Source organism: Puma concolor, chromosome A3 (assembly GCF_028749965.1).
Source record: "Puma concolor isolate L17-30 chromosome A3, mPumCon1.1.hap2, whole genome shotgun sequence".
NCBI classification, from domain to species: domain Eukaryota; kingdom Metazoa; phylum Chordata; class Mammalia; order Carnivora; family Felidae; genus Puma; species Puma concolor.
In genome coordinates, this window is record NC_141669.1 from 117,582,353 (window position 1) to 117,607,041 (window position 24,689).

The following is a 24,689-nucleotide window of genomic DNA, read 5'->3' on the forward strand; positions in this document are numbered from 1 at the left end:
GCTTTCTTGTGTATTTTATCATTTGATTTTTTACAACTCTTATTTGATTCTCATAAAATTTGGTGAGACAGATAAGCCAAGAGTTAGCAACCTCACTTTGTCGATGGGGAGACAGGCTGAGAGAGGTACCAAGAACACCCAGCTGAGACCTTCTCTGCTCCAGCCCTCCTTTTGCCTCCTGTCCTTACCCACTGGGTTCTAACCGTGAGTCCTTCACACAACCAGGAGAAAGAGCGCTCCCGGCACCAGCAGGAACTGGGAAAGGCTCTGGAGAGCCTAGAGAGGGAGAAAATGGAGCTGGAAATGAGGCTGACGGAACAGCAGGCAGAAACCGAGGCCATCCGGACACAGAGGGAGGAAGAGAGGGCGGAGGCAGAGAGCGCCCTCTGCCAGGTGGGAAGCTGGGGAGATGGGAACTGTGATCCCCCTACCTCTGACCACTTCCTTGTCCACTCCCAGGAGTATTGCTGCAGGGGGGCTTCCAGAAGAGACGTACATGCCACTTTGCTGCTTAGTGAGAAGGGGTGACCGGCGCTATTAGCTGTGGGGCCGACAGTATGCCACACTTCCTGAGGGAGGGCTGATGTTCACCACATCCTGTCAGCTTGCAAACCAGTGACAGTCTTTGTACTTCCTGGTTCTTAACCAGTGGGTCCAGATCTTCTTTGGCCCTCAGCCCCCACCCCACATTCTGGAAGAACCCTTGAGCAGCTGGGCTGTGTCTGTGGCCTAGAGGGTGAGCATGGTCACCCCTGATGCAGCAAGCCCTTGCCCTCCTGCCTATCCACAGATGCAGCTCGAAACTGAGAAGGAGAGGGTGTCCCTCCTGGAGACACTGCTGCAGACGCAGAAGGAGCTGGCAGAAGCCAGCCAACAACTGGAACGGCTGAGGCAGGATATGAAGGTTCAGAAGTTAAAGGAGCAGGTATGGAGGGTGGTCCTGGGCAGAGAGGAAAGGCGGTATTGATGTGCTGCTTCAACATTGGCCAGTTCTCTGTTGCTTCTTTGCACCAGGTCCTGGGCTAGGTGCTGTCACATGACAAACATAAAGGTGAAGCACAGCAGTGAAATGACAGACACGGTCCCTGCCCTCAACGAGCTCTCATTCTAGTGGTAGAGCGGATGAAAACAAGCAGACACAGAATAAAGGAGATAATTACAGATTATGATAAGTGCCGTAAAGGAAATGGATAGGGTGAAATCATTGAGAGTGAGTCAAAGGAGGCCACTTCGCACGAGGTGGTCCGGGGGTTCACTGAGAAAGCGACATTTGAGCTGAGACATGAAGGTTAGAAAGAGCCAACGACTGGGGCGCCTGGGTGGCGCAGTCGGTTAAGCGTCCGACTTCAGCCAGGTCACGATCTCGCGGTCCGTGAGTTCGAGCCCCGCGTCAGGCTCTGGGCTGATGGCTCAGAGCCTGGAGCCTGTTTCCGATTCTGTGTCTCCCTCTCTCTCTGCCCCTCCCCCATTCATGCTCTGTCTCTCTCTGTCCCAAAAAAATAAATAAACGTTGAAAAAAAAAATTTTTTTTTAAAAAGAAAGAGCCAACGACATGTAACAGTAGGGATGAATCATGAAAGCATTGTGCTTCATGTAAGAAGCCAGTCACAAGAGGCCATTTGTAGGGGCGCCTGGGTGGCGCAGTCGGTTAAGCGTCCGACTTCAACCAGGTCACGATCTCGCGGTCCCTGAGTTCGAGCCCCGCGTCAGGCTCTGGGCTGATGGCTCAGAGCCTGGAGCCTGTTTCCGATTCTGTGTCTCGCTCTCTCTCTGCCCCTCCCCCGTTCATGCTCTGTCTCTCTCTGTCCCAAAAATAAATAAACGTTAAAAAAAAAAAAAAACAAGAGGCCATTTGTAGGTGTATGATTCCATTTGTAGGAAGTGTCCAGGATAAGCAAGTGTACAGAGTCAGAGAGCAGATGAGTGGTTGGAAGTAGGGATGGGGTTAGGGAGGGTACAGTCTTGCTTTCTGGGATGATAAAAATGTTCTAAAATGGATTGTGGTGATAGTTGTACAACTCTGTGAATATACTGAAAACCATCGAATTGCATGCTTAAATGGGTGAATTGTATGGTATATGACCTATATGTTAGTAAAGTTCTTTATTTTTTTAAATTTTTTTAACGTTTACTTATTTTTGAGAGAGAGAGAGAGAGACAGAGCATGAGCAAGCGAGGGTCAGAGAGAGAGGGAGACACAGAATCTGAAGCACGCTCCAGGCTCCGAGTTGTCAGCACAGAGCCCGACGCGGGGCTCGAACTCACAAATCACAAGATCATGACCTGAGCAAAGTTGGGCGCTTAACTGACTGAGCCACCCAGGTGGCCCTCGGTAAAGCCCTTTAAAAAGAGAGAGAAGCTAGGTATTTGAAGAACTGTTTAAGCAGAGGAAATAGCCACCATAAGGGCTGTGGCATAGACAGAAAAGGGCTCGGGGAAGGGCCAGGGCAGAAAGGAGGCCCTGTGGCTCCAGCTCAACAGGCTCAGGGCCAGTGGAAAGGTAAGCGGGAGCCCTTGGTCAGCCATGGTAGGAGCTTAGAATTTGTTCTAAGGGCAGTGGGAAACTGTTGGATGGTATTTAAAAAGAAGAATAGGACATGATTTATTATATATATTTTAAGAAATACTTTAGCTGCTGAGTGGAGGGGTGTGTGTGTGTGTATGTGTGTGTGCGCACACACATGCTCACATGTAGGGGGTGGTGGCCTGAAGTGGAAGTAGGGATATGCGACAGGAGGCCACTGCAATGGTCTGGGTGAGGGACTGCTACCAACTGAGGGGCCCCGACCAAGAAAGCCTGGGTGAGCCAGCAGGCTTTGTGGGGAAGGAGAGGGAACGGGAGGTGAGGGTTGAGGTGACATTGTGGAAACAGCATGGATTGCGGCATCCTGCCTCAGCTTTTGCCAACCCAGTTGAAAAACCAGTGTTAATGTGACAAGGGTTTCAAGACGCAGGCCCCAGCGTTTCCCTCTGCTCACCATGGTCTTCTCCTTTTGCAGGAGACCACCGAGCTGCTGCAGACCCAGCTCCGGGATGCTCGGCAGGAACTGGAGCAGGCAGCCCAACGGGACAGGGGTGACCTTGCTGGTCTCCGAGAAGAGTGCAGGGCCCTGCTGCAGGCCAAGACAGACCTGCAGGAGCAGGTGCCCCCTCCTGTCTCCCAGCCCTGCAGCCCTTCCCCAGCGTAGCCAGCCTCTCCCGTGACTCCAGTAGGAAAGGGGAACCCTGGCCCTGCTGCCTGAGCTTGGGAAGGAGGGAAAACAGAAGGGTGCTGAGAGCTGTGCATGTGTCCTCAGAGCCCCAGGATAGTCCTCTCTCCCTGTGTTAACCACAGAACTTAGATTTTCTCCGGTGCCCATCGTTCTTCCCACCCTCCCCAGAGATTCAGTATTTCTTTTCCAAAACTTTTTAATGTTTATTTATTTTTGAGAGAGAGAGAGAGAGAGAGAGAGTGCATGAACAGAGGAGGGGCAGAGAGAGAGAGAGGGAGACACAGAATCCAAAGCAGGCTCCAGGCCGAGCTGTCAGCACAGAGCCTGATATTGGACTCAAACTCATGAGAACCCTGAAAGCATGACCTAGGCCAAAGTCGGATGCTTAACTGACTGAGCCACACAGGTGCCCTGAGATACGGTATTTTTTATACCAGGTTGCTTTTCCTACTCTGATTGCTTTTCCTTTTCAGAATCCTGTATCAGCTGGTGTCCTGACTGTTTATTTTTTAAAAATACAATCACAATACACTTGCCCATCACTTTGCCTTTGGGTAGTTATATTCAGGCAAGATTTTAATTTGCACCTGCCTTTACACAGCAGATGTGGGGCTAGGGGATGAGGGTGAGGCTGAACGGTACTGGGGGCGGGGCAGTAAGAATAGTGTGTAAGGGTTGGAGAAGCCCCAGAGCATGGGACATGGGCCAGTAACTAAGGTAAACCTTGAAGGACCCCGGAGCCCCAGGAGGAGTGAGAAGCCTCCTCCTGCTGGCCACCCGCCCTTTGTCCTCATGCCTTTATCATCCCAGGTGGAGGACTTGAAGTCTCAGCTGGTTTCCAAGGATGACTCCCAGAGGCTGGTGGAGCAGGAGATTAAGGAGAAGCTGAGAGAGGCCCAGGAGTATAGCCAAATCCAGAAGGAGCTGGAGAGCGAGAAAGCCAGGTAGGCTTGATGGGCTGTGGAGTGGGCTTTAGCCTGTCTCGCTGCTGTGGTCACGTTGAGGTGGACAGTTCTTTGCTCAGGTAACCTAGCCTCTTGTGTCTCCAGCCCTGGACTATACAGGTAGCCATGTGGAGAGGATGTGGTCCCTGTCTTCAAGCTTACACTTCATTCACTTAGTATATATATGTTTGTGTGAATACCAGATGCTGTGCCAGGGGTGGGGGATGCAGGGATAAACAAGACAGCATGGTCCCTGCCCCAGTAGAATTATAGTTTTGTGGGGGAAGACATCAATAAAATAATCCCCCAGATAAATCATTGCAGATTATGTTACCTGGTATGGAGGGAAGAAATAGGATGCTGAACTAGAAATGGGAGTTGAGGATATGTATTTTAGATAAGATTTTAGGGAAGGGAAGGTCTTCCTCAAGGAGATTGCCTTTAATTTTTTTTTATGTTTATTTATTTATTTTTGAGAGAGACAGAGACAGTGTGAGTGGGGGAGGGGCAGAGAGAGAGAATCCCAAGCAGGCTTTGCACCGTCAGCACAGAGCCTGATGCGAGGCTCGAACTCATGAATCTGAGATCATGACCCGAGCCAAAACCAAGAGTTGTTTAACTGACTGATACACCCAGGCGCCCCAGAGGTTGCATTAAAACTGGTCACCAAGGGGGCGCCTGGATGGCTCAGTCAGTTGGGCATCTGACACTCGATTTCAGCTCAGGTCATGATCTCACAGGTTATGAGATCAAGCCATGTTGGGCTCTGTGTGTTGGGTGTGGAGCCTGCTTAGGATTCTCTCTCTCTCTCTCTCTCTCTCTCTCTCTCTCTCTCTGTCTCTCTCGCTCTGACCCTTTCCTGCTTGCACATGTGTGCATGTGCTCTCTCTCTCCCTCAAATAAATAAATAAATAAATAAATAAATAAATAAATAAACAAACTGATCGCTGAAGATGAACTGGAGCCAGCCATGCAAAGGAGTAGGAGAGCTCTATGGTGGGAGTAGAAATCTCACAATGGCCCGGAGGTGGATCAGAACTCGGGGTATTTGGTTGGGGACTCTGGAAGCACTGTATGACCAGAGCCCAGTGAATGACGAGAGGGTGTGTGACCTGGAAAGTCTGTGTCACTCAAGACTTATGGGCCATGGCCAGAAGTTTGCATTTTATTTTAGGTTTAGTAGTAAACCACTGAAAGGTTTTAAGCAGAGAAATGGACACGATCCAGTTTATGACATATCAGAAGGGGTAGGGATGGCAGAAAACATCAGGAGTGAGATACGGCCATTCAGGTGAAGTGCAGCATGTCTCAGTGATGCAGAAGTTTGAAAAAGAGCAGATCCTCTTGTTGATGAAACTATAGGCAGCAAGATAGTTTAAGAGGTGGGTATGGTTGTCTGGGCGAGAGATACTAAGGCTGCACCAGGGTAGAGTAGTGGAGAAGAGGAGGGAAGGGGCTCAAGGGACATTAAGGGAGTTGGACTCCATTATATGTTATCATAGATTGGACATAGGTGGGAGGTGCAGAGGGGATGGACAGAATTGGACACGTTGAATCTGAGGTATCGCGTAGGTATTTCCGGAATCTACCAGAGAAGAATAAACTGTGCAGCTGAAGGCAAGTATCATATGCATGAAGTACGTAGGAGTACTCAGTCGGTGCTCAATAAATGCTAGCTTTTATTGTTTCACTATAATTATTGTTAGTTTTTCTCTCTAATTATGAGTGCTGTGTTTAGCACAGTCAGTTCTTCATTCCCTGAGAGAATGACCTTAGACCTCTGACCTCTCTTTAGCCTGATTCAGTCACTGGTGGAAAAGGAGCAGAGACTCCTTGTTTTACAAGAAGCGGACTCTGTTCGACAACAAGAGCTGAGCTCCCTGCGCCAGGACTTGCAGGAGGCCCAGGGAGGGCAGAAGGAGCTCAGCGCCCAGGTACTTCCCACGCTGGTGATGGGCCCCATTCCTTGGTGGAAGCCCACTCCTGGAGTAGAGAGGGCGACTGTTTAGGATCTTCTCATAAAGAGGGCCGTTCTCTTTTTCCATATTACAGGGTGTGCTGGGACTTCAGCCACCCTGGCAAGAGAGGCAAGTCAGAACTGGGCAGGGTGGGGGCTTGGGAACCTGGCCCAGAGTTGAGAATGGCCCCTGTAAGGAATCTGACAGCCCAAAACGTGGCGCCCAAAGGAGCAGAGCCACACAGGCCCGGTCAAGCATGGCCACGTCTAAGTGCGCTCGGTCAGCCTGGCAAGACACAGCAGTGGAACAGGTTATTATGCAGATCAAGTAGGCAGCAGCAAGAAAACTTTGGGACTTGGTCTGCTCACTGCAGGACCCCATACCTCGGATGCCAAGGAAAGCCAGAACCGGGATGGGAAGGGTGAGCCAGGAAGAGCTAGATGGTAGACTGGGGCAGAGAAGGACCAGGTCTGGTCATTAGTGCTGGATTTGGCTCCCAGCCCTACTGCTTCCAGGTTGTGTGAGCATCAGTTTCTTCATCCATAAAACAAGGATGATAATTCTTAACTATTATAGGAATGTATAAAGTGTCAGGAACACAGTAAGCCCTCTATAAGTGGTAGCCATTATTACTGTGACTGGTCTTATTTAGGCTCAGCGTCAGGGTTTCAGGAAGAGCTCTGATCATAGCAGGGATCTGGCATCACTGCCAGGTGGACCAGGCCACAACCCATTTGCGTTGCCCAGGCCCATGGGTCAGGAGTCAGTAGGTGGACATGCAGGTCAGATCGAGGGTAACACTCATTCCAGAGCTCTCCTTGCCTGCTGGGGAGCTGAGCCTCCCAGCGCCAATCAAGATGTGCATAGGGATTGAGTGGGGTGAGGCCGGGAGGGTCTGACAAGAGGGTGTCCACTCCCTGCTCAGAGTGACAACACTTCCTTCCTGGCAGGTGGAATTACTAAAGCAGGAGGTGAAGGAAAAGGAGGCTGACTTTCTGGCCCAGGAAGCACAACTGCTAGAGGAGCTGGAGGCATCTCGAGTAACAGAGCAGCAGCTGCGAGCTTCCTTGCGGGCCCTGGAAACCAAGGCGGCCCAAGTCCAGCTCCGGCTGCGCAGCACAGAGAACCAGCTGGCGGCCCTGGCAGCAGAGCAGCAGCCCGGGCAGCAGGCGCAAGCCCAGCTGGCCAGCCTCTGTTCTGTCCTGCAGCAGGCCCTGGGGTCTGCTTGCGAGAACAGGCCTGAGCTGCATGGCGGAGGGGACTCTGCTTCCCTCGGGGCCCCAGAGCCAGGTAAGACCACCCAAGAACTCAGGCCTGGCTCCCTGGATAAGGAAGGGGCATGTGGTTTCTTAGGCAATGTTGCAGCAAGGCTAAGGTCACAGACTCCGGAATTAATTCAATCAGAGTTTGAATCACCACTCTGCCATTTGATAGACATGTGTGCCTGGGCAAGTCGCCTATCCTTTGGGCTTGATTTTCTTTAAACTTTAAAATGAGGATGAGGAAAAATAATAAATAAATAAATAAATAAATAAATAAATAAATAAATAAATAAAATGAGGATGAGGTCACAGTGCCTGGGTAGCTCAGTCTGTTAAGTGTCCGATTTCGGCTCAGGTCATGATCTTGCAGTTCATGGGTTCAAACCTCACATCGGGCTCTGTGCTGACAGCTGGGAGCCTGGAGCCTGCTTCAGATTCTGTGTCTCCCTCTCTGCCCCTCCCCCACTCACACTCTGTCTTCCTCTCTCTCAAAAATAAGCAAACATTAAAATGAGGATGGGGCATCTGGGTGGCTCAGTTGGTTGAGCACCTGACTGTTGATTTCAGCTCTGGTCATGATCTCATGGTTCGTGAGATTGTGCAGAGCCTGCTTGGGATTCTGTCTCCCTCCCTCTCTCTGCTCCTCCCCCGCTCACACTCTATCTCTCAAAATAAATAAACTTATAAAATAAAATAAAATGAAATAAAATGAGGATGTTAAAAGTACATACCTCTGGGGATTTTTCTAAGGAGTTAATGAGATTATGTAGTAAAATAGGCATTTACTAAATGCTTACTTAACAAATGATAGCTAGCATTATCTAGTGCCTGCCATAGCTCCTGGCACATAGGAATGCAGAAAGTGGATGATGTAAGCACCTGCGTGTCTCAGTCAGTTAAGCATCTGACTCTTGGCTTTGGCTCAGGTCATGGTCTCATGGTTAGTGGGACTGAGCATGGCATGGCGCTCTGGGCTGACTGTAGGAGAAACTTCTCTGTCTCTTCCTCTCTCAGCAGGAATTCTGTCTCCCCACCTCTCTGCCCCTCCCCCGTTTGCACTCACGCGTGCGCGTGCTCTCTCTCTCTCTCAAAATAAATAAACTTAAAAAAGTGCGTGATAAATGAACTGCTCAGAAGGGGTTCTTTGGGGAAAGGAGGGATCGGGGGAAGGCCAAGGCTGTACGGACCAGGGGAGGTTTGGACCAGGGGAGGTTTGGCCGTTTCCTTTCATAGTGCCGCCAAGTCAGGAGGTGTTTCCTCATTTTTTCAGACCAGAATGGAGCCAGGATTCTCTTTAAGAGAGGGCCCCTCCTGACAGCTCTGTCAGCTGAGGCTGTGGCATCTGCCCTCCACAAGCTTCACCAAGACCTGTGGAAGACCCAGCAGGCTCGGGTACGATTCTCTGCTCTTCTTCCTTGAACTCTTCCCTCCCCAGAGACTCGGTTTGAACTGTTTTATTCCCCAGATCAAGTTGCGATGAGTTCCACTTCCATCACTTACTGCCTGGCAAGCACGAGCACAGAATGTGGTTTCCTGGGCCTGGACTTCACTAGTTAACTGGGGCAAATCATGTCTGCCCCCCAGGGGTGTGAGGATCAAGTGAGTGAGGGATTTGAGTGGGCTCTGTGAGCTTGAAAAGCCTGCGCAGATGAGGGATATTGTTTGTATCATTTTCCTCTCAGCCATGAATTATTTATTCTTGGTGCCAAGATGTCCAAGAAAAACCCAACAAATTGGGGACTGCTGAAATTTGAGGTTGCCATTTATAGGAACATTGTGGGCCTAAGACTGAACCAAAAGTCCCGTAAATTCCACCCCTTGGTGACCCTATCATTCAATAAAAAGTGAGTATGCCAGCCACTGTGAGCTGATGGTACAGAAAGGAGAACGACCAACTCTCCACCCTCAAGGAGGCCAAGGAAGCAAACTGTGTTCTAAGATAGAACTGATAGAATTGATCAGATCAATAACAGATACAAATGATGATAATGGGAGGAAGGGACAGTTCATTCCAGCTTGGAGAGGGACACAGGGAGGGAAGAAGTGACACTTGAACTGATCTTTGAAGTAGGAGTTTGGGGAAAGGAGAGGGGACCCCAGGCTAAGACATCAGCAAGTTGCATTTCAGAAGGCACACAGAGGTGATTCTAGGTGTGATTCTAGGCTCCAGCCAGTTGGAGCAGAGTCTGTCATCACTCCCAGGAGCGATCAGGGACTAGATCCGCAGTGGCAGACCCCACAAGGGCTGAGAGGAAGGAGGGGGCAGCTTGGGTATGGGGCTGGGATAGCTTTGTGGAAGAAGAGGCACTTGGGGGTCAGCTTCGCCCTTCCTTTCCCAGGATGACCTGAGGGAGCAGGCCCAGAAGCTGGAACAGCGTCTCACGGATACAGAGGCAGAGAAAAGTCAGGTCTGCAGAGAATTACAGCATCTGCAGAGAAAGCTCTCCCAGAACCAGGAAGGTGAGAAGCTCAAGGCAGGGAGATTTGGAGGGAAGAGAGAGGAAGCACCAGAAGCCCAGAACAGGCAGCCACTCTTCACTGCTCACTAACAAATGTGAGAAAAGATACCTAGAGACATCTCCAAAGGGGTGATGACCCCTGTGAACTAGTTTTCTGCTTTGTTTGGCCTTTGTGGGCCATCCTAGAAGAAGGGATTCAGGGGGACAGATTGGATGAACTGAGAGAGGTTCCTGGCTAGGCTTCCACTTTCTCTGTCTGTGTTTAAAAACTGGCAACCTAGGGCCAGGGCTATTTGAGAACATTATAAAATTATGTATCTTTTGTCATTTATCCATATTATTTATTTTTATCATCTCCAACTGTGTCCTCAAAATTATTAAACTTTGACAACAGAAGGATTATGGGCTTGTTTGAGAGACAGCGAAGTGGGGCGATCTGGGGAGAACATACCCCTGCCACAGCCAAGGGCTGGAAAGGGTGGGGACTACTTGGAAAGGAAAGGAAATGGAGGGTCTTGAGGGCCAAGCTCCATTGTAGAAGAGAAGAGGACAACTTAGGGAGGGAGTCTGGGTCTTGAAAGTGTCCGCAAAGGGCTTCCTGAGAGCCACACACATAGAGCTGGGTTCTGGTATCTTTTGCAGAAATGGTGTACAGCCAGCAGAGCGAGCCTAGTTTCTAGCAACCTCTCCAAACCATAGAACTGGAGACCAGCAACGATTTCCAACGTCACTGAGCTCCACCCTGTTGGGAGCCCAGGGGTGGAGAGCTGTGTGTGATCAGGATGAGGTGTATTGGGAGGGCAGTCAGGCAAGTGCTCGCTCTGGGCAGCAGATCCAGATGTGAGTCTGGAAGCAGCAAAGAGCCTAGACCACCAGGAGCAGCTGGAAGATGGGTGATGTGTCTATGAAACTGGATGTAATTCTCTCCTTCTTGGCCTTCTCCCCCTTTGATTCTGTGCCTCACCTTCCATCTGCCCCTATATCCCTCTTTTCCTCCACCCTCAATCATGGGCCTCGCTCTACTACCTCCCCTCTTCCCAAAGAGAAATCCAAGTGGGAAGGAAAACAGAACTCCCTTGAATGTGAGCTGACGGAACTGCATGAGACTGTGGCATCATTACAGAGTCAGCTATGGCAAGCAGAGCTGCAGGGAATAGAGGCCCAGGTGAGGCAGCCCTGGTTTGGGGTAGGGGATTTCTTTCGGGATAGTCCTTAGGGGCCAGGTCTGCAGCTCCAGACTCACCTTGGCCAGTGGCCAGACTCACTATGGCCAGTGACCATACCTCATTCATATGTAGTGCCCAGCTTCCTTAAGCAAGGCTCTGTGTTTCCCTGTCTGTCTCTGTGGCTATGAGGGCCATTATTAAGGCCCCAGTGAATCCTCCTCCAATGAGTTTTTCCGAATTAAGGTAGACATTTTTGTCCCTTGCCCTGAAGGGCCAGAGTCTGAGATGGCTCGTTTGCCTCTAGCTTTCTCCTCTGGGCCTAGCAGAGCCCTGGAATGTGGTAGGGATGATCGTTTACAGTATCAGCTTAAGGGGAGTGCACAGGTTCTTTTTGTCACTCCCTGACATTGCTGGTGCTGCAGAGGTAAGGCGAGGAAGGGCCTGTGCAGGGGTGACCACATCGGGGAAGTGTAGTCTAAGCTGGTTTTGCATCTTGTTTTCTAGAATGAGCGAGAGCTACTTCAGGCAACTAAGGAGAACCTGATGGCCCAGGTGGAAAGGCTGCAGGCATCTGTGGCAGAAGCCAGGGCTCAGGCCAGTGCTGCCGGGGCCCTGGAGGAGGACTTGAGAAATGCTCGTTCGGCCCTGAAACTCAAGATTAAGGAAGCGGAGGCCGAGCGTGAGCGAGCCCAGGCTCTGCAGGAGCAGGGTGAGCTGAAGGTGGCCCATGGCAAGGCTCTGCAGGAGAATTTAGCTATCCTGGCCCAGACCCTATCCAAAAGAGAAGGGGAGGTAGAGACTTTGCGGGGAAATATCCAGGAACTGGAGAAACAACGGGAAATGCAAAAGGCTGCCTTGGAAGTCCTATCTCTGGACCTGAAGAAGAGGAACCAAGAGGTAGATGTGCAACAAGAACAGATCCAGGAGCTGGAGAAGTGCAGGTCTGTTTTAGAGCATCTGCCCATGGCCGTCCAGGAGCAGGAACAGAAGCTGGCTGTGCAGAGGGAGCAGATCAAAGAGCTCGAGAAGGATCGAGAGACACAGAGGAACATCTTGGAGCATCAGCTTCTCGAACTTGAGAAGAAGGCCCAGGTGATCGAGTCCCAGAAGGGACAGATTCAGGATCTGAAGAAGCAGCTGGTTACACTGGAATGCCTGGCCCTGGAACTAGAAGAAAACCACCACAAAATGGAGTGCCAGCAAAAGGCAATCGAGGAGCTGGAGGACCAGAGGGAGGTGCAGAGGCTGGCTCTGACCCACCTTACACTGGACCTGGAGGAAAGGAGCCAGGAGCTGCAGGCACAGAGCAGCCAGATCCACGAGCTGGAGAGCCGCAGCACCCTTCTGGCCAGAGAGCTCCAGGACAAGGACCAGGAGCTGCAGTCCCAGCGAGAACAGATCGAGGAGCTGCAGAGGCAGAAGGAGCACCTGACTCAGGACCTCGAGAGGAGGGACCAGGACATGGTGCTGCAGAGAGAGAGGATTCAGGTCCTAGAGGATCAGAGGACGCTGCAGACCAAGATCCTAGAGGAGGACCTGGGACAGATCAAACTATCCTTGAGAGAGCGGGGCCGGGAGCTGGCCTCCCAGAGGCCACTGATGCAGGAGCGGGCAGAGGAAGGGAAGGGCCAGAGTAAAGCACAGCGCGGGAGCCTGGAGCACATGAAACTGATCCTGCGTGATAAGGAGAAGGAGGTGGAATGCCAGCAGGAACGTATCCAAGAACTGAAGGAGCACAAGGGCCATCTGGAGCAGCAGCTCCAGGGCCTACACAGGAAGGTGGGTGAGACCAGCCTCCTCCTGACCCAACGGGAGCAGGAGATCGTGGTCCTGCAGCGGCACCTGCAGGAAGCCAGGGAACAGGGGCAGCTGAAAGAGCAGTCACTTCAGGGTCACCTGGAAGAGACCCAGAGAGCCCTGGCTCAGAGGGACCAGGAGCTCGAGGCCCTGCAGCAGCAGCAGCAGCAGGCGCAGGGACAGGAGGAGAGCATGAAGGAAAAGGCAAGCACGCTGCAGAGAGCCCTGGAGCAAGCCCACGCAGTACTGAAAGAGCGCCAGGGGGAGCTTGAGGACCACAAGGAGCATGTGCGAAGGCTCCGGGAAGAGCTGGTGGTGGAGGGACAGAGGGTGCAGGCCCTGGAGGAGGTGCTGGGGGACCTCAGGGCTGAGTCTCGGGAACAGGAGGAGGCTCTGCTGGCCCTCCGGCAGCAGTGTGCGGAGCGTGCTCAGGAGCACGAGGTGGAGATCCGGGGCCTGCAGGACAGCCTGCTGCAGGCAGAGACCATGCTCAAGGAGCGGGGCCGGGAGCTGGAGGCCGTGCAAGCAGATGGCCGGTCCTCCCAGCATCGGGAAGAGACAGCCCGGGCCCGGGCTGAGGCTCTGCAGGAGGCCCTCAGCGAGGCTCAGGCTACCCTGCAGGAGAAGGAGCAGCGTCTCCTTGGCCAGGCAGAATTGAGCCGCAACCTGGAGGCCAGCACAGCCACCTTGCAGGCTGCCCTGGACTCCTGCCAGGCACAAGCCCGGCAGCTGGAGGAGGCCCTGAGAAGGCGGGAAGGGGAGATCCGGGACCGGGATCTCCGACATCAGGAGGCTGTGCAGCAGCTCCAGCGGGCACTTGCCCAGAGGGATGACGAGCTGAGTCATCAGAAGAGACAGGGGCAGCTGCTAGAGCAGTCTCTGGCCCAGAGGGACCGAGAAGATCAAGGGAAGCAAGGTGCAGGGCAGGAGAGAGAAGAGGAAGAGATGAGGGGCCTCCGGGAAAGCCTAAGGGAATTGCAGCTGACTCTAGCCCAAAAGGAAGAGGAGATTCTGGGGCTGAGGGAGGCCCAGCAAAGGAAGAATCTGGAGGACTCACCGCACAGCCACACAGCCTCCCCAGCGGAGGAGCCCTCTACACAATTTGATGCTTTAGGGCCCCGGCTTCAGCAAGAGCTGGAGCGACTCCAGGCAGCCCTGAGGCAGACAGAGGCCAGGGAGATTGAGTGGAGGGAGAAGGCCCAGGATTTGGCACTGTCCCTGGCCCAGAGCAAGGCTAGTGTCAGCAATCTGCAGGAGGTGGCCATGCTCCTACAAGCCTCTGTTCTGGAGCGGGACTCAGAACGCCAGAGGTTGCAGGTGAGTTCCTCCCCGGCAGTAACGGCCGGTCTGACTGAGCCCAGGGGGGCTGTCTGGCACCCTGGGCTTGTGGCACCTCAGGGTGCAAGAGACCTAAGTGGGATCCAGATTATCGTGCTGGTCTGGGGGGATATGGAGAGAATAAGCCACCCACAGTTCCTGCCCTGAGTCTAGAAGATAAGCAATTAGAATGCAATGTCTAGTTATATTTAGTGCCTCATTAGAGAAGTTTAGTATGCTCTGAGCACACTAGAGGGACACTCAGCCTTTCCCTAGTGGAAAGCTTTCCTGAAAGGCTTCCCAGTAAAAGTGGGGTTTAAGATTAGATCTGAAGGGACCAGTAAGGAATTAGCCAAGCACAGGTTGGGGGAGGAGCTTTTTGGGGAAGAAGAAAGAGGAAGGAGGGTGTGGAGTATCTGTGCAGGGACTTCAGGCTGACTGGGACACAGAGGGACAGTTGGCAACAGAAGACAAGGTGACAGGGGCCCCTCGTTCCACGCTTTTAAGTTATGTTAAGGACCTGGGTGACCAGCGGAACTTGGATGAAGTGTTTGGGGCAGATGAGGTGTGTGTGTGTGTGTGTGTGTGTGTGTATAGGACACAATCCGATGTACAGTTCAAGAGAATTGTTCAGGCTGCCATGTGGAGCAACAAATCTAAGGAGACCAATGAGGAGGCTGTCATCCAAGTCTGGAGACAGATGATGGCCTAAGATAGTAAGGGTGGATGGTGACATGAGGGTGGACCTAGGGGCTCATGGGACTTCTGGCAGTTGACTAAGAGACAGGGGAGTGAAGAATGGGCAGAAGGAAACCAAACCCCCAGATCTCTGCTCAGAGGCAGGTTTCAGGGACGCTATGGAATGGCAGTGGAGTGAGGTGCCTGTGGGACATGCATGGGGTGATGTCCAGTGGGCAGGTCTGTAAAGTGATCTGAGGTTGAAGGATGAGACTGGAGACAGAGACTCAAGGTCCTCCACAGTTAGGGATAAGTGCACTAGTCTAGGTGGAATGTTGAGTGAGAGAAGTGGACCTTAGGGTATAGCATTCAACCTCAAGGTCAGGGGCCATGTCTTTGTCCCCTTCACACCCCCGGCACTGAGCACCAGCCCTGTACAGAGTAGGCAGTCAGGAGAGCAAGGTTGACTTGGCCATAGAGAAGCATTATCTCTTTTGCCAAGAGCAACCCAGCCCATTTTTCCCGGGAAATTGACTCTACATCCTGGTGCCTTGACCGTGGCTGAGCCCCAGAGAACCCCACTCAGACACCCAACACTGCTGGGACTTGCCTTCTGGAAGCAATATGCAGAGAAGGGGATACATTTGTGAATTTTGGAGTCAAGTTCCTGGGTTTGCAATATAGTCCTGCAGTTTATGGGCTGTGTGACCCTAGATAAGTGCCTTCACTTCTCTGACTCATGGTTTTCTCTTCGATAAAATAGGGAATGACAGTAACCAGCCCTGTAGGGCCGTCTTGAGTATGAAGTGAGATAATACATAGAAAGTGCATAGGAAAGAAGCATTCACCACGTAGAATTCCTTTCCTATTTCTAGGAAAGGTGCTTAGCTGGGCAGGACGGTCACTAAGCAGTATTGTAGCTCAGGTCAGGCTCCCCCTGCACCCCACTCCAAACACTCAAGAACATTTCTTAGATGCTGCCCTTCATTGCAGCGCTACCATTTTTTTATTTTAAGCATTTTCCATGCCGGGCACTGTTACTCTCACTTCCTTCCACAACAACTCTGAGAACTAGGAATTGTTAGCTTCAGTTTATAGTTCAGAGAGGCTATGCAACTTGTCCAAGGTCATATGGCCAGTCAGTGGCAGAACTAGCTCTAAGGAGTCTGACTCTAGAATGCAGCCTGTTTACTGCTAGGCTCTTCCTGTCTCCCAGACAATCTCCACCCACACACATACATTCATTTCCTCTTACCTGTCTCTCTTCTTGATCATTACCATTTGTGTGACATACGGCACCTAGAAAATATCTAGCACTGGAGTCACCATTTATCAAGAGGGATTTAATGCCAAAGGCTCAATCTATGCTTCGTGGAGCATATAGTCATTTTGACCCAAGTCAAATAGCCTCCACTCATCTTGACCCAAGTCACAGAGCCAGTAAGTGGTGACATAATGCCCAGCTCTACTGAGTCCATGCTCTCGTGTCTACAACACCTCAGTGCTCCAAGTTGTTGCTTAGCTTGTGGGAGATCTCAGATGAGCCAGGTAAATTTTAGTCGTAGCCCACCATGTATCCTTGAAGAGACCCCTCTCTGCTTCTTTGCTTTGTCCATCTGTAAAATAAAGATTCTGCACTAGAATAGCTCAGAGTCTCCAGGAACAATAAGACTATAACCTGATGAGAAAATTAACTGGCTTTCATGAGGATGGAAGGTAGGGTGGGTCTGGATATGAGGTTGCCATGGTGTAATTTGCTCCACGTCTTGATACCCCAGGATGAGTTGGAGCTCACCAGGCAGGCTCTAGAGAAGGAGCGACTCCTCAGCCCCAGCTCGACCAGCAGAGCAGAACGGGGGCCCAGAGAAGAGGTAGGTGTACAGCTGGAAGAGGTGAGCTGGAGGCCCAGTGGGAAGAAATGGCCAGGAGGAAGCTCCTTTACAGGGGGCTTGTCCCTCCCTCTTTTGGGAATTGGGTCCCTGAAGCTCAGACCTGTCAGATTGGTCCCTTTACCTGCTATCTATTCCCCATCTGTCTATGGGGCTGCCCAGGTGAGAGTCACAGGTCTCTCCTGCAGGTCCCTGGAGTGGAGGCTGAACCGAGTCCTGGGATGGAGGAGAAGCAGCTGTGGGGACAAAGGCTGGAACAACTCCAGCAAGCAGTGGCACAGCTAGAGATTGACCGGAGCAGGCTGCAGCGCCACAATGTCCAGCTGCGGGCCACCTTGGAGCAGGTAGGTTGTTTCTCCTGTCCTCAGCTCCCTCGTCTAGGGTCCGATGGGCAGGCATCTCCACTTCTTGTGTGGCCCCCAGAGCCGAGTGGTAAACCCTAGCCCAAGGGCCACATTCGGCTTGCTGCCCACTGCTGAGAAGAAAGTTTCATGGGAACACCACAGTAGTGGAGTTGAATAGTTGTGACAGAGATCTAAAGGCCCGCAAAGCCAAAACGCTACAGAAAATGTTTGCTAAACCTACTCTGAAAGCCTGAGAGGCCAGCCCTACCTCCTCTGCCCCATCAGCACATCTCTGCTTTCAGGGCTGCCCTGGCATGTGCTCTCCTCAACCCAGGAGCTTACCTTCTCGTGGTTGCTGTCCCTGTGCTCACACCCACCCCCACATCAGCTTTCTCTCGAAAAAGGCACTTCTGGGGCACCTGGGTGGCTCAGTTGGTTAAATGTCTCGCTCTGTTTTGTTTGTTTGTTTGTTTGTTTGTTTGTTTGTTTTTTGAGAGAGAGCACAAGTAGGGGAAGGGCAGAGAGAGAAGAGGGCTCTGCGCTGACAGCAGTGAGCCCGATGTGGGGCTCAAACTCACGAACCATGAAATCATGACCTGAGCCGAAGTTGGACGCTCAACCCACTGAGCCACCCAAGGGCCCCAGGCATCTGACTCTTGATCTCAGCTCAGGTCATGATCTCAGGGTCGTGAGTTCAAGTCCTGAGTTGGTCTCCACTCTGGCAGAGGGCCTACTTAAAAAAAAAAGAGAGAGAGAGAAAGAGAGAAAGAGAGAAAGGCAGTTCTGCTGCAGCCCCATAGCCAAGCCAAGCCCTGACTTCTCACCTGCATCTCGGCAGGTAGAGCGAGAGCGCAGGAGGCTGAAGAGGGACTCCATGCGTGCATTGCGGACGGGCATCCTGGAAGTCAGCGAAGCCACACAGCAGGTTTGCTTCTTTTTATTGACTGCAGCCTCCAGAGGATCAGAAACAGCCGCCTGCAGAGCATATCTCAGTCTACCCTCACAAGGGGAGACGCCCACGTTAGCTGATCCAGATAGCCCCTCCTGGCTTGGTTCTGGCCAGCCTAGCACAGCTCAGTGTGTCCCGGACCCAGGAAGGGGTGGGGATGGAGTCATGGCTGGCAGCCCTGCATTATCAGAAACTCAGTAAGCCTTCACTGATGTATAGCCTTCCTGCTCCCAGACCAGGGTCTCAGGCTTACCCAGGAGTGGGGCTCATCGGGCTTCTGGTCGGAATCCCTGGCATATGGGTGACGGGTGATGCTGGCCAGACCCTGAGGTGCCTTGGAAGCTTGATAGCAACTTTGTGGGCCTCTTGGATCTCCTCTCTTGTAGTACTGAATTTACAAGATTAGGGTCCATGGTACTCACTTTTTCGGGTAAGGAATTGGGGGAAGACTCCCCAAACCAGCACTCTTTTAGCTGAGTTATGCCCATCAGTCAACAGCGCCGCAGCCTGTCAGGGAGAGACTGCTTCTGGTGGCTGAGCATCCCTCAGGCTCTCTGTCTCTCCCCCTTTATGAAAGCTTCCCTTTCTGCATCCCTAGGTACCCTGTCTTCCTTTCTGCATCCCTAGGTCACAGCCCAGGGCTAGCACAAACCAGATGTGTGGTGTACTTCTATAAACGAAAAGGTGACTCAAGCCAATGCCATTCAAGCCTTCTGGATGCTCAGCATCAGGTCTCCATGGGTGTCCATTAAGCTGGCTTGGGTCCTCCTGGGCTTCCTTGCCCCAGGGTCATGGTGCCACCTGGAGTCCAGTCTGGGTTCAGACACTTCTGAACTGGGACCATAGCCCTTGCCTTGGTCCCCAGGACTGGGATGAGCTGGCTGGGGTTGCCTACAGAACCCACAGGGTGGGAAGGCTTGTTCCAACAGGAATGGCATTTATCTTCCATAGGATGCAAGAGGAGGACAGAAGGGCACCTCAGATGCCAAGCACATGGCTGAATTGCAGAAAGAGGTATGTTCTGGAAGGATCAGCTTTCTAAGTCCCCTTTCCCTCTGTTGCAGACAGGCAACAAGGCGTTAGTGTCTGCCGTGTGCTTGACCCTTTGTGCGCCTCCAGCAGGGAGAGGGGAAATGGTTTCTCCCTCACAGAACTTCAGTCTATGTGGAAGGCAAGAGCCAAAGTTGGACACTTTGGCTGACTCAACCTCCCATCTGCTTAGGGCAAGAGTGGGAAAGGAAGCATGTTCCAGACCCCAGACTTCCAGGTTCCTCCTTAGGAAGGGAAAGGAGAAGGAAGAGGGCTGAGGGGCACACAGAAGATTCTAGGAGGAAAGACAAAAGCAAACAGAAGCATCCTGGCCTCCTGTGCCCTCAAATGCACCTTTGCAGGCAGAACTGTTGCCAGCACAGCAGGCAAAGTAGTCTGGGACCAGTGCCAAGATCCATACTTCAGCTCAAGCTGCCATGCTCAGGGAAACCAGTATTGAGTGACTTCTTGCCTCTTTGGCCTCACCTAGAGGTTCACCCTGTCTTTCAAGACCCAGGAGTAATAAGAACTGTGGAATTTTTATTTCTAAGCCTCTTTCAGGAATTAATAGTCACTACTGGCAGAACCTATCTCTACAGCTAGACTTAGCTATCACTCTGAATTCAGACAAAGCAGTCCTGAGATGGAGCCTGGACTAGGGTGAGGCAAGGGAAGCACGTTGGGTGGAGAATTTAAGGAGGTGCTCACTATCAACCTGGAGTCCCTCATTAAATTTTGTACCCCAGGAGCCTCTCTGCCTCACCCTAGTCCTGGACCTGCCCTGAGCTCCTAGTAACCACTTCCTGGTAGTTTCAGTGTACTCAGAGAAATGGAAAGGTTAATAAAGCAGGGATTCTCATCCGTGGCTGCACATTAGAACCACCTGGGGAGCTTTGAAAAAAATGCTGATGCCCAGGCCTCACTGCAGTCTAATTAAGTAAGAATATTTTTTTTAATTTTTTTTTAAGGTTTATTTATTTTGAGAGGCAGAGAGAGAGAGAGCATGAGCAGGGGAGGGGCAGAGAGAGAGATAGAGTGAGAATCCCAAGCAGGCTCTGCACTGTCAGCTCAGAGCCCCGCATGGGGCTTCAACTCACAAACTGCGAGATCATGACCTGAGCTGAAACCAAGAGTCGGATGCTTAACTGACTGAGCCACCCAGGTGCCCCAAGTCAGAGTATTTCTTAAAAGCTTCCAAAAGGGCACAGAAATACTTTCTGCAGTGATTAAAATATTCTGTATCTTGATCGGGATGGTGGTTATACATGCGTATGTACATTATGAAACTCATCAAAATTTACACTTAAAATCTGGGCATTTTATTACATATAAATGATCCCTCAATAAAGTTGATGAATAGTTTGTTGTTGCTGTTGTTTTTAAAGTCCCAGTTTGAGCCTCCTGTGCAGCCACGGTTGAGAATCATTGGATTTTTCCATGATTCCCAGGGGCCCTTGCCCTAAACACTAAAGCCTGATCCTGAGATCTGTGTGTGGTAGTTGCTTCAAATGCGCTATCACGGGGGCACCTGGGTGGCTCAGTCGGTTAAGCGTCTGACTTCAGCTCAGGTCACGATCTCGTGGTCCGTGAGTTCGAGCCCCGCGTCGGGCTCTGAGCTGATGGCTCGGGGCCTGGAGCCTGCTTCTGATTCTGTGTCTCCCTCTCTCTCTGTCCCTACCCCGTTCATGCTCTGTCTCTCTCTGTCTCAAAAATAAATAAACGTTAATAAAAAAAATGCGCTGTCACAAAAGACACAGGAGCAGAGTGGGAAGGCGTGGGTCAGCCTCGAGGCACTTAATTACTCTTTCCCTCTCGATTTTCCTGCCCCCCCACCCCCGCAGGTGGCCCTGCTGCGCGCCCAGCTGGCCTTGGAGCGGAAGCAGAGGCAGGACTACATCGCTCGCTCGACGCAGACGAGCCGTGAGCTGGCAGGCCTGCACCACAGCCTCTCCCACTCACTTCTGGCCGTGGCCCAGACCCCTGAGGCCACTGTCCTGGAGGCTGAGACCCGCAAGCTAGATGAGTCCCTGACTCAAAGTCTGACATCCCCAGGGCCGGTCCTGCTATGCCCCAGCCCTACCCAAGCCACCTCCAGGTAGCAGCCACAGCCAGGGCAGGATACGGACCAGCCAGGGAACACACACACAGATGGCTGCTATGGCCCAGGAAGAGGGAAGGAAGTCTGCAATGCTGGAAACGAGGCAAGTTACACCTGCCTGTAGCCCACGGAGTCACCCTAGAGGAGTGCTTTGCTCTAGCCAAGGGAACTTTACTGCCTCTTGTCTAGAATGTATTATCCCAGCACTTCACCCAATCTTTCTCCTCCCCTCCAACAATAAACCCCAGGTCTCTGTGTTTGTTCTCTGCTGCTGTCTCCACTTGTGTCACTGGGTGGCAATAGCATGTCAGGGTTTCTGTTAAAGAAGAGTTTGCTGGGGCGCCTGGGTGGCGCAGTCAGTTGAGCGTCCGACTTCAGCCAGGTCACGATCTCGCGGTCCGGGAGTTCAAGCCCCGCATCAGGCTCTGGGCTGATGGCTCAGAGCCTGGAGCCTGTTTCCGATTCTGTGTCTCCCTCTCTCTCTGCCCCTCCCCCGTTCATGCTCTGTCTCTCTCTGTCGCAAAAATAAATAAATGTTGAAAAAAAAAAAATTAAAAAAAAAAAAAAAAGTTTGCTGAAGATTCCGGTCAGATGGCATGAATTTGTCATCTGCCTGCATTCTGATAGAGAAGACTTAGAGCAGATGCAACAAGTCAAAGCCCCTGCCCACAGGGAGCTGGAGTCCAATGGACAAGAACAGATGAGCACTCATCAATGAGTCACAGACAGTACTGTGTACTGACTAGAAGTACATAGGGGACTGGGGACTGAGGCAAGAAGGCATGAGCTGGCCCTTGAAGGATGGAGGAGTTGGCATGCTGGTGAGATTGGTCGGCCTGTGGCAGAGTGTGCTGGGGCTGAGGTTGGGTGCGGAGGGAGGGAGATTATGGAGGGCCTTGGGATCCAGATTCGAACTCATGGATAATAAGGAACCATCATATGTTCTTGACTTAAAACCACTTCTGGGGCTTCAAAAACACTGAGCTGACCTTTGGCTAAAGTCAGTCTGTAGAGTTCAGACATTCCACGGAGCCTCATTCTCCTGCTCTGGGTGAATGCCCTTGGCATCCCTTCCTGGACACACCAGCTGGAACCAACTCTGGTCCTCTGCAGTCCAACCACATGTCAAGCCAGTAAAGAGGATAGACTATGGCAGAATTTGTCACTAATAGACTCACCCTGGTGGAGGCACCCAGGACTGAACCCAGTTCACAGACTTAAGAGTTAACTGTTGGCAACTTCCTTGAAGCCTAAGAGAACAGCTTCTCTAAAAAAGCAGGGCATGGCCTTTCTCTGGCCCTTCAACTGATTTCCTTCTGGAATTCCTTTTCCTAAGCCTGAAGATGGAGCTAAGGCCAGTTAAGAATGCAGGGGTTTGAGGGCAGCACCACACTCCCCCAACCTGTTTACTCAGGGCTCAGGCCCCATCTATTTCATCACATCACACAGTAGACAGGGTGCTGTTCACCACTGCTGAAGTTTTGTTCTAAAAATTCATGCCATGGGACTCAGCAACAGATACTTAGTAAAAAGTTACAGCTTAGAGCTCCCCAGAATTGTATCTGGAGCCCCAGAGATGCTGGCCTGGACCCTGCCTCTACTCAGATTCCCTGTGGCTCAGAATCCTCACCTGGCCTTTCCTGTGCTAGGAGTTCTCAAGGACAAACAGGACTTCTCTTGGTTCCTTACTTTTTGGTCCTTCACCTCTGGTTCTCTAGCTTAGAGAAGAGTGTGGATCTTCTAGGCAGGACCCAACCTTGCCTAAAGGCATCAGGCCAGACCTTCCTTTCCTTCTCCACCCCACATGCCACAGCGAATCTGGTGGTTGGGAAATGTCTCTGACCAGCGAGGTCTCGTGGATGCACTTGAGGATGATGAAGTTGGTCACCAGAATCTGGGGGGAAAGGTCAGAGCTGAGGTCAAAGGCCTCCTTTCACAAAACTTTTTCTCCTCTGTTCCAGCCTCTCCTTTGCTAGAGGCTGGTATAGAACAGAAAGTCTTGAGAGTCGAAGAGGACAAGAGCTGAGTCAGAGTCTGGGCAATGTTCCTAGGGAGTGCCTGGGTCTGCTGGGTGCGGCACCCCATTCTCTCAGCCTCCATAGTTTGCATGTTACAGCAACGATCACCAGAGCACAATTTAATTACCTTGACTCATATGCTTCCCTACACGGGACTAGTAGAAGCGTGAAGGCAGAAAAGCATGAAGTAGAGAAGGAAATACTGGTTGTAGGTTAGGGAGGTGGGGAGTATACAGTCACACACTGCAGAGTGACGACAAGATCAACATTTACACCAAAAAGCCAGGGCTGTCTGCTCCAGGCCTGGGGCCTCCACCCTCACACCACCTGGTAAAAGATGCCCTTTTCCACCTTGGCTCAAGACCACTACAGTCCACCCTATATCTGGTGGCTGCGACAACACCAGCAGTGTGTGGATATTCTCTCCAGGTCATGGGCATTCTCAGGTGCATTATGTGCAGGTAGATTCTGTTTGTTGCCTTTGTTGTTCTCTGGACCTAAAACTGGGGCCTGATTCATTCTGCAGAGATAGGAAAGGAAGTCAGGAAGGCTTTGGGGCTCACAGGCTGGCACTGCTCACCACCCTCACCCTCTTGCCCCCACTGAGCACAGGTGGTGCTCCTCAGTGGATACTCCATATTGTGAAGACTTCAGATTCCCCGAGTTCCACGTTGCATAGCACAGGACTGGCATGGGTGGGTCTCAGGGCTTTGCTGTGGGGATCAGCTGAAAAGTTCCTCCTTGGCCAGCTGGAATGGGGTTAGGTCTCCTAGCATCAGTGCCTACAAAGAAGAGCACAGACCAGTTACCACTTCATCCCCATGTTTTAACACAGAGGAGGCTGGGCCCCATCAGAGTAGAGAAAGGAGTCAGGGAGGGGATACAGCCCAGAGCCCAGGAACTCTGGAAATCGTGGTCTCCAACTCCACAAGGAGCCTCGGGGCTCATCTGGAAGCGCTGGTCAAACTAGGCAGACACTGCTGGTGGAATCAGGCTATCCAGACGAGCAACTTCAGGGCCTCTGCAGCTCTGGGGCCAGCAGCAGAACTTCCAGAAGTACCTGTGGAGGGGGGGATACCTCACCTACAAAAGCAGCAAAGCAATCTGCAGCCTAAGACTTGGCATGCAGGCCTCATCTCAGCCCATGGAACAGGTCCCTTTTCAGCCAGATGGTTGGTTAGTTGTCTGGTCTTAGGACAGATGACACCTTCAGCTGCCTGCCCCCCACCCCTGCAATACCTCACCTCCTCCCTCTGGCCCACTAAACACCTATTCACTCCCCAGGGCTGAGGATGGAGCAGCCCAGCTCTGTGCAAACACTAGGCCCTGCAGAGCGGGGGCAGTGGTGTGCGGAGGCAGGGAGCAGAAAGAAGCAGGGGCTGTCGGTGTGCTGCAAGCAGTGATCCCTCAGGCGCAGTGGGGAAGACATGCAGACTCGGCTCTGCTCACCACACTTAGAAAGTAGGCAAGGGAGGAGGAAGTCCAAGAACATGGGGTCTCAACTTGGGGCCCTAGAATTTACTCCCTCTACCCTGCTGAGACCAGGGGTTGTCCAGACCCCGATGGAGG

General features: G+C 52.0%; 1 protein-coding gene across 7 annotated transcripts in view; it reads left to right on the forward strand.

Moving 5' to 3' along the window:
• The window catches only part of CEP250 (centrosomal protein 250), a 52,240-nt gene extending 30,870 nt beyond the window's left edge, over positions 1-21,370 (forward strand). For 6 of the 7 annotated variants that reach the window (XM_086702059.1, XM_086702061.1, XM_086702060.1 and 3 more), the window contains 15 exons: positions 226-393; positions 791-925; positions 3,000-3,143; positions 4,023-4,156; positions 5,952-6,090; positions 7,065-7,404; positions 8,647-8,768; positions 9,716-9,836; positions 10,879-11,000; positions 11,506-14,115; positions 16,572-16,664; positions 16,871-17,026; positions 17,865-17,951; positions 18,927-18,989; positions 20,846-21,370. In XM_086702059.1, the coding sequence (XP_086558185.1) occupies positions 226-393; positions 791-925; positions 3,000-3,143; positions 4,023-4,156; positions 5,952-6,090; positions 7,065-7,404; positions 8,647-8,768; positions 9,716-9,836; positions 10,879-11,000; positions 11,506-14,115; positions 16,572-16,664; positions 16,871-17,026; positions 17,865-17,951; positions 18,927-18,989; positions 20,846-21,103 (4,692 nt within the window). In that variant the 3' untranslated portion in view covers positions 21,104-21,370. Of the gene's footprint in view, positions 1-225; positions 394-790; positions 926-2,999; positions 3,144-4,022; positions 4,157-5,951; positions 6,091-7,064; positions 7,405-8,646; positions 8,769-9,715; positions 9,837-10,878; positions 11,001-11,505; positions 14,116-16,571; positions 16,665-16,857; positions 17,027-17,864; positions 17,952-18,926; positions 18,990-20,845 lie in introns of those variants that run through there. The other variant, XM_086702064.1, reaches the window with a different exon arrangement.
• Positions 21,371-24,689: the final 3,319 nt, after the last annotated feature.